At 48.5% G+C, this 16047-nt stretch overlaps 4 protein-coding genes across 4 annotated transcripts; 3 read left to right on the top strand and 1 right to left on the bottom strand.

The window, feature by feature from the left end:
* Nucleotides 1-2050: 2050 nt before the first annotated feature.
* On the top strand, nucleotides 2051-4998 carry ABOM_009102 (Aim21 family protein; the record flags this gene model as incomplete). The annotated part of the gene is made up of 2 exons (XM_022536230.1): nucleotides 2051-2996; nucleotides 3062-4998. The coding sequence occupies 2 exons, from the start codon at nucleotides 2051-2053 to the stop codon at nucleotides 4996-4998; spliced, it is 2883 nt and encodes a 960-aa protein (XP_022386023.1).
* Nucleotides 4999-5726: 728 nt separating this feature from the next.
* On the bottom strand, nucleotides 5727-6779 carry ABOM_009101 (transcription factor SUA7; the record flags this gene model as incomplete). Its single annotated transcript, XM_022536229.1, has 1 exon — nucleotides 5727-6779. One exon carries the CDS (start codon nucleotides 6777-6779, stop codon nucleotides 5727-5729), a length of 1053 nt encoding a protein of 350 aa, XP_022386020.1.
* Nucleotides 6780-7674: 895 nt separating this feature from the next.
* ABOM_009100 (ATP synthase subunit H) lies at nucleotides 7675-8220 on the top strand (the record flags this gene model as incomplete). Its single annotated transcript, XM_022536228.1, has 3 exons — nucleotides 7675-7701; nucleotides 7773-7854; nucleotides 7955-8220. 3 exons carry the CDS (start codon nucleotides 7675-7677, stop codon nucleotides 8218-8220), a joined length of 375 nt encoding a protein of 124 aa, XP_022386021.1.
* A 3401-nt stretch (nucleotides 8221-11621) lies between these two features.
* Nucleotides 11622-15152, top strand: ABOM_009099 (DUF1765 domain-containing protein; the record flags this gene model as incomplete). The annotated part of the gene is made up of 3 exons (XM_022536227.1): nucleotides 11622-12502; nucleotides 12568-14142; nucleotides 14207-15152. 3 exons carry the CDS (start codon nucleotides 11622-11624, stop codon nucleotides 15150-15152), a joined length of 3402 nt encoding a protein of 1133 aa, XP_022385999.1.
* Between the last annotated feature and the right edge of the window lie 895 nt (nucleotides 15153-16047).

Raw genomic sequence — 16047 nt, 5'->3', positions numbered from 1 at the left:
TCTACCATATACATCTATTTCGGATGATAGCTAACCGTCTCCAATGACATACTTTTCTTCTCTTCACTGTCTTTTTCAAATGTCAAAATTCGCCAGTCAGTCTCCTGAGTACATGCCTGTAATGTCTGTAGGTAGTATCGGGTACTACTAATATAAGATAAGTATGCATCCTTGTATGGTCCTGTACGTGGGGTCGATCAAGACCTGTAAATAAGACCATGTGCGGATACTCTGCACAGCCACACGAGGGGCACTGCGACCACTCTCAGCAAGGGGAATTTCAATCAAATTGAAGCTACTGCTCTGTACAGAGATAAGGTGGACTATTACCGGGTCTGTATCACTGATCATATCTCAGGGTCGTGGCGTTGGCTATTAATACCTTAGATGTGGATCCATGGTCTGGCCCAAGACAGCTGTCTTAAGGAGTTATTCTAAACGCAGAGGGGGTTTTTTTTACAATGAATTTAAAAAGGTAATAATCGGATACTGATGGAAGAGCTCGTTGTTTTCTGGTACTGTCAAAACATGGATCCTGCACATCACCTTTAATATGAGTGATTTTAAACCTTCCACGGCATGTAACTAGCCATCGAAAACACTACATTTTCAAATGATGGCTTACTTAACTTGCTACCTGTGTACGTACTTGCATCTAGGTGGAACAATGCATATCAGAGCCAAAAAAAATGCCTCAACGAAGAAGACCCAAAAAAAAAAATCTATCGTGGCAGCTGCAGACATGCATCCATCACCTCCCTTCCCCTCAGGAGTTTCAGCTCTCATTGGCAGATAATCCAGGAATAATCGGACCCATTAGAGATGTCACTGAATGTTCCTTGTTTTATTTGTTCATTTGGTAAGGCCGCTCTATAGAAGATGTACTGAGAACGGCAGATCACGCCTATCTTTATCTAGTGTCGATACTTCAGTGGTACCTCGATCTACTCTGTAAATAGGAGAAAAGGACAAATAACCTAATAGAAAAGGGGACCCAGTCTAGAAAAAAAAATAATAATACAACGTCAGTAAAAAGAGGAAAGCCCTTGAATCAACCTGAAAAAAAAAAGAGCTTCAAGCGGGGCCAACTAAACCCCACGAGGAAGCAAGCTGAGTCTGTAATTGCAACGATTGACGCTCGTTGGCTCACAGCCCATGGACGGTTACCATACGGTTTCCGTACCATTTAGGGAGCAGTCTGATAGCGTCAGAGAGCGTCACGCGACGGGGCGGTGGGCCGTGGCAGGAAGAAAGTAGTTAGACTGGGTTTACGGCCACTTTGCGGCAAGGTGACTGGTAGTCATACATCATCTCTGCTCCTGCTGTGTCTTGAGAACCTTTGGTACTTGCTTTTTTCTCCATTCTTCTCCATTCATCGTCACTTTCTGTTGTGCATACTCATCTTTGACCTTTCTTACTCACAAGCATTCCTTACTAGGAAAGTTGTACCCCCGTTTGACCACTCAATTGCTTCCATTTCATCGTCCGTTTATATTCAGACAGCTCTACAACTCCCCCGTGCTTGCTTCTTGTTATCGTAACACTTGGTGAGTAATCTCGCCCATCCCCCTTTGTTTGCTTTCCCTCTTTTCTTTTTCTTTAATGCAGCACATCGTTCCCTTTTTCCTTGCCAGGATCTATAAAGGAATGCAAGATCATCTTCAACACTTTTGGGCGGCGTGGCCAACATTGCCATCAGCTTTGCATACACCAATCTTATCTACTACTATCTCAGATTACGACTGGTGCTCCGAACATATCTTCTCCTTCCAATAGGATTCCTCCTAGTTCAAATCCCACCAAGTTGGAGAGACAGGGGCTCGGAACAAAATTACTTCCCTTCCCACTTCAATTGGCCCTGGCTTTGTGTGTACAGCACAAGCTATCCTGCTAGCTATAGCTTCACTCGCACGGCACTGCCCCCTCTCTTACCCCCTGAACTTGCCCATGTGACCGAGGAGCGTTCTCAACCTGGCACTGAGGGAGGCTAACATTACCAGCAGTGCACCTTCTAGTCTACACCTGATCGAATTGCTAGGCTCCATCCGTCATGACAACACAACCTGCACCCGTCATCCCCCCTCGACCGTCAAGGTCGCCTAACCAGCAGGGTCTTGCACCTGCAGATGTGCCCAAGATCCCACCACGTCCCACTCGTCGCTTTGATCGCTCTGTGTCTCCTCTTCGAGATAGCTACGCCCCGTCTCCCTTGAATGAGCCACCCAATGGCCCGGGCTTGAGTCGCACCATTTCCCAAGATGGGCCGCAGCGACCTCCGAGTGTGACGATACCTTCACTTGGTGAAGAAGGCAATGAATACGAAGCTTTGAACATGGGTGATGTCTCCGAGAGCCATCGAGAGGGCCACCATTCGACCCCCACAGAGATGCGCAACGTGGGTAGCGATCTGAAGCTCCATGCGCCGAGGCCTTCACTACCTTCTTCCAGCGCCAAGGCCAAGCTGCAAGCCGTCACACGTACAGATTCTCGTCAGGCTGCAGCAGCAGGTCTTGGTGGGACATCATCCCCCACTCCTGATGACCACCATGAACGACCAACTCGCTCGTTACAGTCTCGAACAAGTTACTCGCGTGCGGACTCTTCGACTTCCATTGATCGACGATTGTCTATGAACGGTGATGAGCATGGGATTAGGGTTCCAATGTACCCTAATGCGGGCGATGTACAAGCCCCTTCCCCAAGTCCATACCATCTGGAACAGAATTCGGGTCAGCGCTCTGGCCGCAGCCATAACCGAACTCGGAGTGGTCGTGAAGCTTCTCTGCCACCAGGAAGTTATGGTCTTCACGGACATGGCGTACAGCCCAATGACAAGTTCGAGAAGGCCTGGTACGAAAAGCACCCTGACGAATATGCCAAGGAAGAGCAGGGTCAATATGGCCCCGGAGTTGGATCGCCACGGCCAGACTGGGCATTGAGTAGTGATGATCTGAACAAGATTGTACGGGGCTCTGCTGTGACCGGGAGTGGGCTTGGTGAGTTGCTTAGATGGGTCTGGAAAATTGTCCATGCGACGTTAACTAATCGATGATAAACTTAGGCACGTCACCTGCTGTAATCGGAACCCCAGAAGAGGAGGTTGGTTACATTGCCGCTGACGAATACACTCACCGTCTATCATCACCGCCGCCTGAATCGCGCCGTGGCTCCCGCCTTGTTGCTGAGTCACCTTTGCGCAAGGAGAGCATGCCTTCAGTCGAGACTGAGGGCCAGCAACAAACCGCAGCCTCTGAAAATACCGCTCACAAGCCAGAAGAGTCAGGGGTGATACACGTTGACGAACCATATCATCACCTACACCATCCTGATGGCTTCGCTCAAACTCCAGGTCCCGAAGAACTCTCTGGCAAGCTTGGGGAGGGTGATGTAGATGAAGATGAGCCTATTCTGGCTGCTGATGAGGTGCGCCCAGAATCTGCTTTCCAGCACCCCGCCGTATCCCCCACATTCGACAGAAGGGAAAGTGTGGAGGTCGATAGGAGTCACACCCCAAGCGTCACCCATAGCCGCTCGAACAGTAGAACTGCGGGCCACCGCAACAGTCTGCCAACCCTGGCAAGGTACAATTCGCGCGACGAACGGGAAGAGACGCACACCCCACTTGAGGATGTTGAAGAATATGAGCCTCTGTTCCCGGAGGATGATAATGCAGAGAAAAAACCTCTTTCGACCGCCGACCGCTTTAAAAAGCGACCAGATGTGCTCAAGCACCGGTTCCCTAGCCAAGACATTTGGGAAGATTCGCCGAATAGCTTGCAATTGCACGCTACCGTGTCTACACCGGATGTTCCTAAGAACGAAAACTTTGAGACTCCGGAGCAGGAGTCCTTCCGTAGAAGCCAGGCTAACCGCGTTGACCCACACAAGATTGCATCACAGATTCTACAATCGGAAGAACATCTCGATGAGAAGTCCGTATCACGTCCAGATATTACCAAGCAGCGATTTCCCAGCAGGGATATCTGGGAAGATGCCCCCGAAAGTCAAAAGCTGGTAACCACAGTAGAGTCGGCAGAAGAGGGAGAGGTCAAGAGCCCAGATGTGCCGACGAAACCTAACATTCCAATTCGACCCCAGAAGCGCCCTCAACAGCCCCCCCCAGTGGATGCTTCTACAAAGCCAGTCACCTCGCCTACTGAAAAACGCCAACCACCTTCAATTCCTGACCGTCCCAAGCCCCAAGTCCCGATCCGGCCAGCTAAGCCCGTGTTCCCTGGAACTGGCGGAGAGTCGAAAGATGCTACGGCCAAGCCGAAGCCAGCAGTGCCGGCCCGTCCGGGAGGTAGTAAGATCGCTGCTTTGAAGGCAGGATTTTTGTCAGACCTAAATTCCCGTTTGCAGCTGGGCCCTCAAGCGCCACCGAAGCCACAGGAGAAGAAAGCAGAGGACCCTCCTGCAGAAAAAGCTCCTCTGAGTGATGCTCGCAAGGGAAGGGCCCGTGGGCCCGCACGAAGGAGACCGGCCGCTGAAAATGTGGCTGCAAAGTTGCCAACGATCTCAGAAGTCAGGATCACTGAAACCTGGAATGTTTGGGAGGTTAATGAAGCTGGTAATTTGGTTGTTGGTAGTGAAAAACAGGTGGATAAGAACGAAGTCGCTGCTCCTGACACGACAACGTCAGAAAACAACACCATGGCTCCCCCAATAGCGAAGAACACTGCCGGTGAGTCGGCTGATCCTCAACCAACATCACCCATAGAGGACCCTGTATTGTCGAGCGAGTCAACCCCAGCTGAGTCCCAGCCACCGACATCCACAGAAGCAGCCCACACAGTAACGAGCTCCCTCGATGATGAGGGCCCTGCCGTGGTACCAACAGCCAAGCGAGATGAGCCAGAAGCTTCCTCTGAGGTGGTGTCTGCCGAAACTGATGTCGATAAAACGCAGAGCACTTTATCGACTGAATCAGGAGTAGAGGATGTTGCTGAAGTTGCGGCTGCGACAGCCGATGGAAAGCGGCTCTCGGAGGGTAACTAAGGAAAATTCTTGAAGCGTAGTCGTTTTGCGTTGTATTTGTTGTTTACCTGTTTCATCTTTTTTTACCAGCCAGTAAAAGACATACTACCACCTGTCACGGTGTAGCAGTCATAGAATTTACTGACCGAGAATCTTTCATGTCCTTCATTGGACGTAATCCCGCCCCAGGTAACGAGTGCAGTTCTCTTTGGCAATCTATGCCGCCGTACTAATAATAATAGTAGTAGTAGTGACACATACAGCTACGATATGGCTTATTGAGTATTCAATGCACAAATTTCCCGATCAATCATCCCATTTGTGTTCCTCCTGGCCAAGAAACAAAAACTATATATAAGGGTACTCTCATCTGACATCCATATCAAGTGCTGAGCAGAATATGAAGAAGATAGAACGAATAACAGAGAAGGGGGGCTGGAAGGGTAATTAACATACCTAACGCAAACCAGGCAAACACGGTTTTGCAATTTTGATACTACTAGGAGTTGCAACTTGAATTAAGGAAAACATCACGATGTATGAATGTGTTCAATCATATCAGAATAGCAGAACAATTGTGATGAGCAGTGAGGAGGGCGGGATTGGTCTCTTTCCATTCTGCCTCCGGTTCTTATATTGAATTGCTTGTTTGATTGGGTATCATGGTATTGTTAGGGGCTTTGGAATCATCTAATAGGAAGTAAATTTTTCACTCCCAAGCGCTATGTGGGGAGAGTATAAAGGTCATTTTAACTGGCGGGTAGGTTCTTCAGATCGCCCTTTCCGTCCTTGATCCATTCTGGGTCAATCAGGCGCTCTCTCTCCGCGTAGAGCTGCTTGTAGGCACCGCGGATAGTTCCGTCGCTGACATGAGCGACCTGACTGATTTCTTTGGCAGTTTTGCCGTGCCCCATCAGATACGAGGCCATGTAGATACAAGCCGCAACAATGGACAGAGGAGACCGGCCCGCCAGGTCTCCCATGGTTGTGACACGATCAGAAAGTGCAGAAGATACACTGGTCACTTGGAAGGGCAAATCCAGAAGATTGCAGAAACGGTTGCACAGGTCGCTGGGTTTGGTGGAAGTTGTTGCGGTGTATGTGTCGTTGGGATCTGGAACACCACCGTTTGATACCACGGCGTTGTTTCTTTCCAGGTTCTGGGCCGTGAAAAACTTCTCCAGCGCCTTGTAGATTCGGCCAATTTCCTTCCTTGACACTTTCGTGACTGCGAAAATTTCAGTGAAGGTACGGGGTACCTTGCATTGACGGCAAGCGATGAAGATACAACCCGCAATGATCACATCTTGGGACTTCCCTTTGAAAGCCTTCGCATCATCGACGATCTTGAAAAGATACTTGGCGGTATCAGCGACATTCTTCTGAATGCTAAATCCATCGCACAAAGCACCGATCTCTTTGTAAGCAGCCAGAAGAGACTTGTTCGCCTTCTCGCTCGACTGCTTGTTCTGAGCACGATACAGGTCACGAACACGGCCAGAGCCTCCGCTTGCGATTTGGGTCTCCAGTTGGTCGCCGTTAAGCAGGGGGTTTGAAGCGTCTCCGACACGAGATGGATCATCGTTGTTCTGATCGTCGTTGGAGAAAGTACGCCATTCAGAATGCATGTCAATTTCCCGATCAGCGAGCACTAAACCACAAGACCCGCATACAGTTTCATGCGACCCGGGAAACTCCAAATTGGGTGGGACCTCCTTGCACTCAGGACAGATAAGATGATGCGAAAGGTTTTTTTTCCACTGACCAGGTTCCGGTCTGGCTTGGGGTGGAGCGGTGGCCATTTTGCGAGACTGTATAGCGGACTTGATACGTTCTCGTCGGCGTTTCGCTAACCTTTTGGCAGAGATAGGGAGATTATGTTTGCGAGCACAAAAGCGAACGAAGAGTGGTGAATACAGGTTGACGGCTGTATTCCGACAAAAGTACAATCAAGGCAACACTCGTCTTCGGATGTACCAGAGAAGGAGAGAATGACAGGGGCGCAAATCGCTGACTAGTATGCAAGCCACGTTTCTGCGTCACTGCCTTCGGAACCACGTTAGCTTGAAGGCCCCCAAATGAAATTTAGGACATGTTGTTGAAAATCCACAGCCATCTCTCCTAAATCTCAAAGGGACCAGATTCTCAGTTCAATGCTATACCTTTCCAGGGAGCCCTCCACTCCTGATTCTGCAACTGTCCCCAGTAAAGAACTTTCGTGGGTTGAAACGAGTAGAAAGACCTCCTGCTTTGGCGTCCTAGAATCCTCGAAGCCTCGAAGCCAGGCTTGTCCGACCGCGATAAACCAGTCAAGGTCTCCGTGAGAGATGTCTCACGAAAGAGGGTCGTGGAACCTGACAGGTAGCCGCTGCAAGTGAGATCGTTCGATCGAGACGAGCAGAGCAACGTCGAGTACCGAGCTCCTAGGGGGAGAGAGCCGTGTGGAACGAAAGACGGATATGCGACTTTCGTTTGGGGTTGAAAAGAGGGAAGGAAAGAGTGAGAAAGAGGCAAAACGAGTATCTGACTAAAAGATGTCGGCAATGGATGTTGGAAGAGCCGCATCGCTGAGTCAGCTGCCAAGCCGATGTCTCCCGAAGAAACGTCGAACTTCCAACATCGGATTCACGGACGAAAGCCATCACCTGTCTTCGCAAGCCACCCCAGGTTCCCCTCATTTACCACCTCCCCGCCGCGATGATGTCCCAGTCCCTCAGAGCGTCTGTAAGTCCATGCTGATGTCCTTTATGATCGCTTACTTTTCTTCCAAGTGGAGGTTGTTGACCCTTCCTTAGCGCTCTCTCCTCGCCCGCGTCTCTCGGCAACAGGTTTCTTCGGCTTCTCGCCGCACTTTCCTGACCTCCGCTGTTCGTCAGGGTATGTGACCCCTTCCTTTGACTAGCCAGTTCGACTCGGTGCAACAACTGGCGAGATGGTATCGCCGTCTCCCATAGGTCAAAATCTAACACTGTAACAGCCGACCCCGTTCAGGATCTCTACCTCCGTGAACTCCGTGCTTTCAAGCCCACTCCCGTCAAGCCTGGTGATGCCGAAGCTCATGTCCAGAAGTTCAGCGTTCCCGCTACCCCCAAGTCTCCCGAAGAGGCCAACCTCGCCAGTGAATTGAAGTCCTACGAGACCCAGGAAGTTGAGGTTGAGGGTCAGGCTGCCGCTGGTGAGGCTGCTCCCGCCGAGGAGAGCTGGTTCGAGGAGGATGAGGAGGAGGCTCCCGCTGCCCACTAGGTTTATTGTTTCTATGACAAGGTCTGGGAAAATCGGGGCCTAAGGGCAATGGGATGAGAACAGAGTATGCTTCCTGTTGTTGAGTCCTGAAGAACTTTGTAAATTAAACCTACTTGGAGCATATGAATATTTCCTTTTCTTAATCAACTGGCATTGTCCTACTTTCCGCATCTATTATTATAATCTTATTCGATGCTCAGTGTCTTTTGTAACCCTTTCTAACTTTGCTTGGGATGAGATGACCTGGTGTAAATGTTGGCCTCAGAATACTAGACCGACCGTGTGACGGGGGTATTGTTACTTGCAGGTTTCCAACTGCAACATCAAAGGTTTTACCGATAATATATTGCGAATTGTTTTGTTGAACACGCAATGGCGATTTCAAACAGGATATGAATCAGGTGGATGCTGATGCACCTGCAATGGTAATTTAATTGTGCACCTCGTGAAAGCTCAACCAGCTATGGAGGGCAATACCCAATACCTGACAGTATAGCACGTGGCTATGAATGATGGCTCGGTATTAAACTCGAGCTTCTCGCCTATCAATTCTATATATAAAATTCGCCTTTATTATACAGGAGACAGCCGAGCACACCGTGGAAACAACGATTGACAACGTGTCCGATGTTCGGAAAGAAAAACAAGATATCACCATTGAGTTACAAACTTACTGTTTGTTGAATGCAGAGCGTCTTGCGTGAGAGATACTTCCCACCTGGATGGAGGAAGGAGATATGACAGCTCCAGATCGCATCACGTCAGACCGCCAGACGATCCATCGCCCTTCCCCAGCCTTCTCCGTGCGTCTTTTTAAGTGTCTGAATCAACCCGCTGGACAGATGTACCTATAACCACAGCCCAGAACACGAGAACGGTGGCTCGGTAGTCTATCCTTCAAATAGATGAGCTAAGATTGCGTGCACACTGCATAGTCGATCAATCGAAAGTGGGACTAGTTGATATCGAGACTACACTTCCCTGTCCTTCGACTCTACGGGGTCCGAGAAAAAGATTTCCGGAGCAAAGGATTACGGCGCTGCCGAGAGATCGTCAGATTCCCATATGCTGTTGGTCGGACAATGACATAAAGAATGACCCTCGTCTGGGAGACATCCGAAGGTTGCCCAACTGTGATTAGTTGCACAACATTCCAGGAGGTATCCCAAGCGATTTGCCACTAGACTGTTCATAATCCTTTTATCCTTCAATAGTTCTTTCTTCATTGAATTTAGTGGCCTGGTTTAAGATTTGGCAGCTATACATGAGTAGATTTGTGGAAACAAAGTGCACCTAATCTGCTGTTTTGTCTAAGTAAGTGTACATGTGCTCATTGTATACCTGCAAGTACAGTCATGTACCTACAAGAATGATAGATCAGAAAGCCGACATTTAAGCGACAGAGGAAGATACTCTGCAAGGCAAAGACGGTGTCCATTACCATAATACCCTTATTAAATGAAATAATGGGGTTGTTACTTCATAATATCCTCTCCCCCCCCCTTTTTTTTGTTTACCTGGTGTATAACAATGATGCTAAGTGGGATTTGCACCCTACTAACTCTAGAAAAGGGGGTCTTTAATATTTCAAGTACATACATAAACAGAAAAGAGGCTGTTCTAAACCGATTCCATTGCCTTTTACATAGAAGAGTCGCTTATTCGTAAGATCCCAAGGGAAGGTTGACGGACCAACGCAATTGTTATCTGCAAGTCTTCGCTGGACGTGCATGCAAGTTCAAATGAATGGGACATGTCGAATCCCACGATTCAGTAAGATACCTCAGGTACAGTACAGTACGATACCTATCAGTACTACCAACATACCTCCAGGTGCTCAGGCCATATTCAGTGGATTTAAAGAAATTGTCCATAATAATTCAATGATTTCACCACTGTATTTTTCTCAAATATTTCCATGAGAGCTAGCTCTCATCCATCTACTTATAATGTGGGCTTTTTTTTTTTTTTTTTTTTTTTTTTTTTTTTGGATCTGTTAGTGGTATTTATATATAGAGATAGTAAGCTGGACTATTCAATGATTTACTTCCAGCCTTGCAGATGGGGCTTAGACCATCCATGGCACAACTAAACACGATCATGATGGAAAATTAAGCCGAGAGTTAAAGAGCAAAGAACAAAGGGCAAAAGTCAAAAGAAAAAAAAAGGAAAAAAACAGGGCAAAAAAGGTTAAAAAAAATTTGAAAAAGGGCACTGCCAGTTTAAAAACGAGATTAAGTCAATAAGATTTGATTTGGTTTTAAGTGAAACCGTGGGTCGGGTCGCTCAGATTCCGAGTACTACTAAAAAATACCCAACCTGGAAGAAGTATGAGAGGCGAGCTGTTTTGAACGATACCTGTCGGTACGTTTCTGTACATCCCTACGTGGATGCATACGTACTCGGACATGTATGTATGACGGACAACAATAACTCAAAAAAAAATTTCAAATATATAAATAACAGAATCAAGAAGAACGAGAGAGATTGACGAATGGAAGAGGTTTTATGGACAGAAACGAAGGTGGGTTTGAATTGGCCTCCCTTATTGTCTCCCTGTGTACAGAGATAAATTGTTGCCCGCCATTACCTCATATTCGCACGAAACTCGGACCCTGGATTTCAACGGTACGGGAGGTGGAAACCATTGAAACTAGACAGTAAGTATTAAATGGTTCCATTAGTATTCCAAGAAATCCCCATTAAATCTTTCCCTGCGGCTCCCCTTCTCCTCCGCTCCCCGTCGATTTGTTTGCCTCCCTTTCTTTCTCTCCCTCTCTCTCTCTCTCTCTTTTTCCTCTGTTCTTCTTTTACCCTTCTCAATCAAATCTAAAAGAAAAGGAGAGAAGAATTCATAAGCGTGGTTAAACCTTCCTACTTTGTCATTCGTTTCATACCATCAAATAAAGACCGCAACACCCTTAATCAATTCTCCGCTCTTCTCCAACTCTACTTTCGGAAATTCTACCGTCCGTCGATCAACCGCCCGCGCTCTTCTTCATTCGTTGCAATATCGACTAACGAGGGACCCTAGTCGGATATACTGTGAACCCTTACTACTCTATAATTTGGATCTTTAGCGAAATTGTGAACTTCAATTCCTTTGCCGAACTTGCGCCTCATTCGTTGAACGCCGTCACTTGCAATACGTCTGCCTACACGCCGACTTGTACATTTACTGCACTGCGATTCCCGTTGCGACAACACCGCCATTTCGATGCAATTCATGGGCGCCCTCTCGCACATGCTCTGATACCCTTTGCCGTGGGTCTATAGTATATGGAGGAGCTGGTCTCCCTCGCTAACATCAACTACGATCCACTCCCGGTTGGGGGAGATGTGCATCTCTCCAGCACTCTCCCTTGTCTTGGACCTATAGTCACCATTGGTTACTTTTGACCATGTCTCCTCTTTCTCTCGAGACCATAAGCAATCATCGAGATGGTGAGCATGTCTTGCTACCCCATTCCGCCAGTTATAACCACCTTCCCGATCTCGTAGCCTCGGAGTCCGCCTCTCCCACTCTCCGGAGGACATTCTCAGACCTGACCTACCCGAAAGATTCCACATCCCCATCCAAGGAGGATATCGCAGCGGGGAAAGACATCCTAAGGCGAACCTCACTGCGGAACAAGGACAAATCGACTATTACCGTCTCGCGATTTAGCGTTTCTACCGAGGATGTGACCGATCCTGCCAGCGCAGAGCTCTCCGGAGTCCCCCCGAAAGCCCCAGAGACAACGAAAGTGCCGGAGACAAAGGCTCCAGAGCCTGTGGCCCGCCCCTCTAAAGCCCGCTCTATGTCCGGAAGATTGGTCAACCTCGCCCGCAAACCATGGAAGTCAAGCTCTCCTAGCAGATCGCCTTCTCCGCCTGGTAAGGGCTCGAGGGGGCGGACAATGCGTGCGGAGGAGCAATCCCCGTCAAGCTCGCCAGCTTCGCAGACCAAGGGTCTCACTCCGCTGGACACAGTAACAGAATCCGATCCCGCTGTCCCTACGCGCAGGCGAACAATCCTGAACAAACGGCCTCGGCGGCCGATGGTAGCGGTCGTAACACAAAGCCAAGCGGATAGTCCCACGACCCCCAATAGTAATACTCCATCGCCTTTCACGCTAACGGCTAAGAACTCGTTGGAAAAGCTTACATCGTCGCTCAATGTGACAACTCCGGTCCTTCCCCCAATGCCCAAGACAGCGGTTGCTTCTGCTGGCATAGACTTCACGCGTAAGAAGGATGAACTCTGGGGCGTTTTTCGTGGCCTCGAAGCCGATTTTCAAAAGTGAGTGTTTGTGGGACGCTGGCTAAGCGGAAACTCGCACGAATCCAGGCGACTAACCATCACAGATTTCAATCCAAATCCAGTGCTTTGAAAGCCAACGTCATCCGCTCTTCACTTCTACCTTTCCTCAACCGTAATCATTCTCATCAATCTTATAAGTCATTGAGGCCGGAAGACCTGGATCGTCGAGTTAATATCCTCAACAAGTGGTGGATAGGACTGTTGGAGATGCTCAATGGGAAGCACAATCAATCTATATCGGGCACTGACAGGCCGGTGTATTTAGAAGCTGTTGTTGGGATCATGACTCGCCCCGAATGGAGGATCCCTTTTCCATCGCCACCGTCTGATGGAAATTCACCGAAGCCCCTACAACATGCTTCAACCTCGATTTCAGAAAGCTCGGAGGGCTCGTCCGGGAGTTCAGATTTTCTCGTCGAATCGATTCATCACAACATAAGGAACATTTTCACGCAAAATTTGCTGTCTCAAATGGCTTTTGTGGTAGAACGGATGTCCATGAGACACGCTCCGGCTAGCTTGGTGGCTTTTTGCGGGAAAGCCTGTGCCTATGCGTTTTTCTTCTGCCCAGGAGTGGCAGACATTCTTGTTCGGCTGTGGAACACGCCGCCCAACATCTTCCGACGGGTTCTTACCCAGTCGAATGTAGATGGCAGTGGTAGTGCACGCGCATTTACGCAGGACCTGGCACTGAACTTCCCGGCGGCTCTTCGCTCACTATCCTTCCATGGCCACACGCCATTAGTTCGCTATCTCCGCCGAAAGCCCGATGTTCCGTTGAGCACGGCGCAGATTCGGTGGCAGAGCCCTTGGGTTTCACGCTGGAGTGGCCGTGATAGCGACTTGTTCTTTGTATTCGTCAAATATATACACATCCTCTACGCTGATGCGTTGCCTGCAGTCGTCGACAAAGACAAACGTGTCTTGGCGCCAGGCTTATTACCAATACACGCACAACTTCTTGTCGTTCTGGAGGACACTCTTTATAAACAGTCCGTCCCCCAGGCGCCAACAAACTCACACACTGCCGCCGCAATCACGTTCGACGATTTTATTGAAGGTGCTGATGCTTCGGTCTCGGCTCTTCCTTTGGGAGCTGCGAACAGCCATCGATCGATGGCCGAGAATCGTTTAATTATATTGTTGCGCGACTTTCTCTCTGAATCTTCCGTTGAACCAAATCATGCCCGACTGCTATATGCCGAGTCCTTTGCTATGGTTATGAAAACTGCCGCCGGAAAAACCTCGTTGTTTGACCATAATGCCTGCTTTTTACTATGTGACTTCGTTGAAGAGGTCATTCCTATAATAACACGATATTCCCAGTCAGTCAAGTCGGACTTGTTTGACTGGAAATTCTGGCTTGAAGTTTGCGATCGGATGATGCAAAGCCATAACTCTCTTACCGAAGTCCGTGTGTTTTCCTTCCTCTTCTGCGTTTGGAGCACATGGACCGCTTCAGAAGAGAGAAAGGCAGACCTTTGCCTAGGGTTTCTTCTGAAAGAGTCATTATTTTACCATTACTTCTGTCACTGGAGCCCTATGGTTCGTGCCTACTTTCATCGTCTTCTTTGTTGGAGATTAGGTAGATTTAACGGTGACCCGTCACCACTCGACTCGTAAGTGTATAGGTTTTAGGGATGTCGATGTGGGCAGAGAACGATACTAACAAGGCTGCTGTAGAACAATCTATGAAGTGCTGGGGAGCCGATTACAAAGTCTTTGGGAATATTACCTGGCATTTCAAGTAAAAGCTGAAGAGGAACTTACGGTACCGCTATCTTCAGCGCCCTGTACGCCAGCACCCGGGCGCAGAATCATCATCATCCGATGTGATAACCATTTTACTCCACCTAGTATTTTTGTCTCATTTGACCGCGTCGTCCCTGCGGCACCCCCCGAGCAGAGCGCGGCCTCTATAAGCGGCAGCTCCGCGAAACCAGAATCCACCTCTTCTGAGACACAGCCACCTAAAAAGAGATGGAATCTCTTGAAAGCTATGTTCGGTGGCTCTTCCTCAAAATCTAATGGCGAGGCATCACCTTCTAGTAGCTCTGAGGAGTCACTGGACACAACTGGATCTGATAGCGCAGCATCTGCTGACAAACGCATGGATGAGATCTCCCGGTCGAATAATAGCTCTGGAGAACTCTCCCGACCCAAGACAGCACACCAGCCTTACTCCTTCAAGTTCTCATTGGAGTGGATGGATCGGCCTCAATGGCCCAGCAAAAATAAACGCCTTTTCACTCCCTGTCTGCCTGTGGCAGCTCAGCTTCATTTGCAGCTTCGTAGATCTGCAGATGCAGACGACGAATCCGATATAGATTCCGATGGAGAAGCTGAGAGCGATGGCGCCCAAGAGGGCCCGCCATCAGCCAAGGAGACAGCGACCTCAAAGAACACTAACACCGGCTCTGAATCTGAGAAGGTTTCCAGTAAATCAGCTCCAGAGCCTGCAATAAGCCACCCACTTGTTGCAAATAAGTACGTGGGACGTGCTCTTGCGGAATGGGCCCAAATTGTCTCGGAATGCGACAGTTTCTTCGCCCGGCGACGCGATGAAGGCGTACCCTGCGATCGAATGGTCGAAACCCCAACGCTGGGCGTTGAAAGCTTCAGAAAATGAGTCGGTGCAGCAGGCTGCCGCAATAGCGATGTTGGAAAAAGAGATCCGCGCAATATGGAAATATGCCGCATTTTGTTTCTTTTCCGCCGCTGATTGTTTCTAAATAAACGGGTTGCTTTTTAAGGTGCTGTCTTTCAACGGGAGCGTGGTGTTCGGCTGTCTGGGTGGAGGGAACTGTTGTATAACAATGCTGTCTATGTAATATATCTATGAGATATCGGGTTCATTTCTTTTGTATATAGTAGCGGGCCCTTTTAGAATTTATAATCATGAAATAAAAATGGAATTTCATATCAATATTTAGATTCCGTTCTTGTTAGTTTAGGATTTGGTCAAAATCCGTATGACTGGGGCGCTATGAAGGTCGCTCACCAATATCTCCTAAAAGGCATTGATTCTTATATCAGGAACACTTGGATGGTGTCGAGGAAATTGAACATTTATTGATCCTGAACCCACTACTCCTCTGCTCCGAGTCAGGGACAAGTCTGACTTGTCGCCGGTAAATAAACACCAGATGGGATAATTGAGTGGTCACCCATCAGACCAGAAAGATACATACAGTAAGATAATAACAAAAGGAGAAGTTATGCAAGGATAAGTGGATATATAGTGCGGAAAGGAGCAAAATGCCTACCGGACGTATCACTAGACCCAACAAGAGATCTTTTAATGAAGGTCAGTAGAGAGATGGCGGATGATACAATGGCTCCTCGAGCTACACTTCTCCACAGAGGCTAACAAACAAGCAGGACAAGAACACAGGTAGACATATACAATAGGCGCTGAAACAAGCGGGAGGAAGTCTAAGCAGTGTTTTAGATGCGGTAGAGTTTCAGTGGACGTTCGTATCGAATGATAGGGAAAGAATATCGGGGTTCGAGAAGTGTTGATA

Source organism: Aspergillus bombycis, assembly GCF_001792695.1.
Source record: "Aspergillus bombycis strain NRRL26010 chromosome Unknown contig00092, whole genome shotgun sequence".
NCBI lineage: Eukaryota > Fungi > Ascomycota > Eurotiomycetes > Eurotiales > Aspergillaceae > Aspergillus > Aspergillus bombycis.
This window is presented reverse-complemented; position numbering and strand designations above follow the sequence as displayed.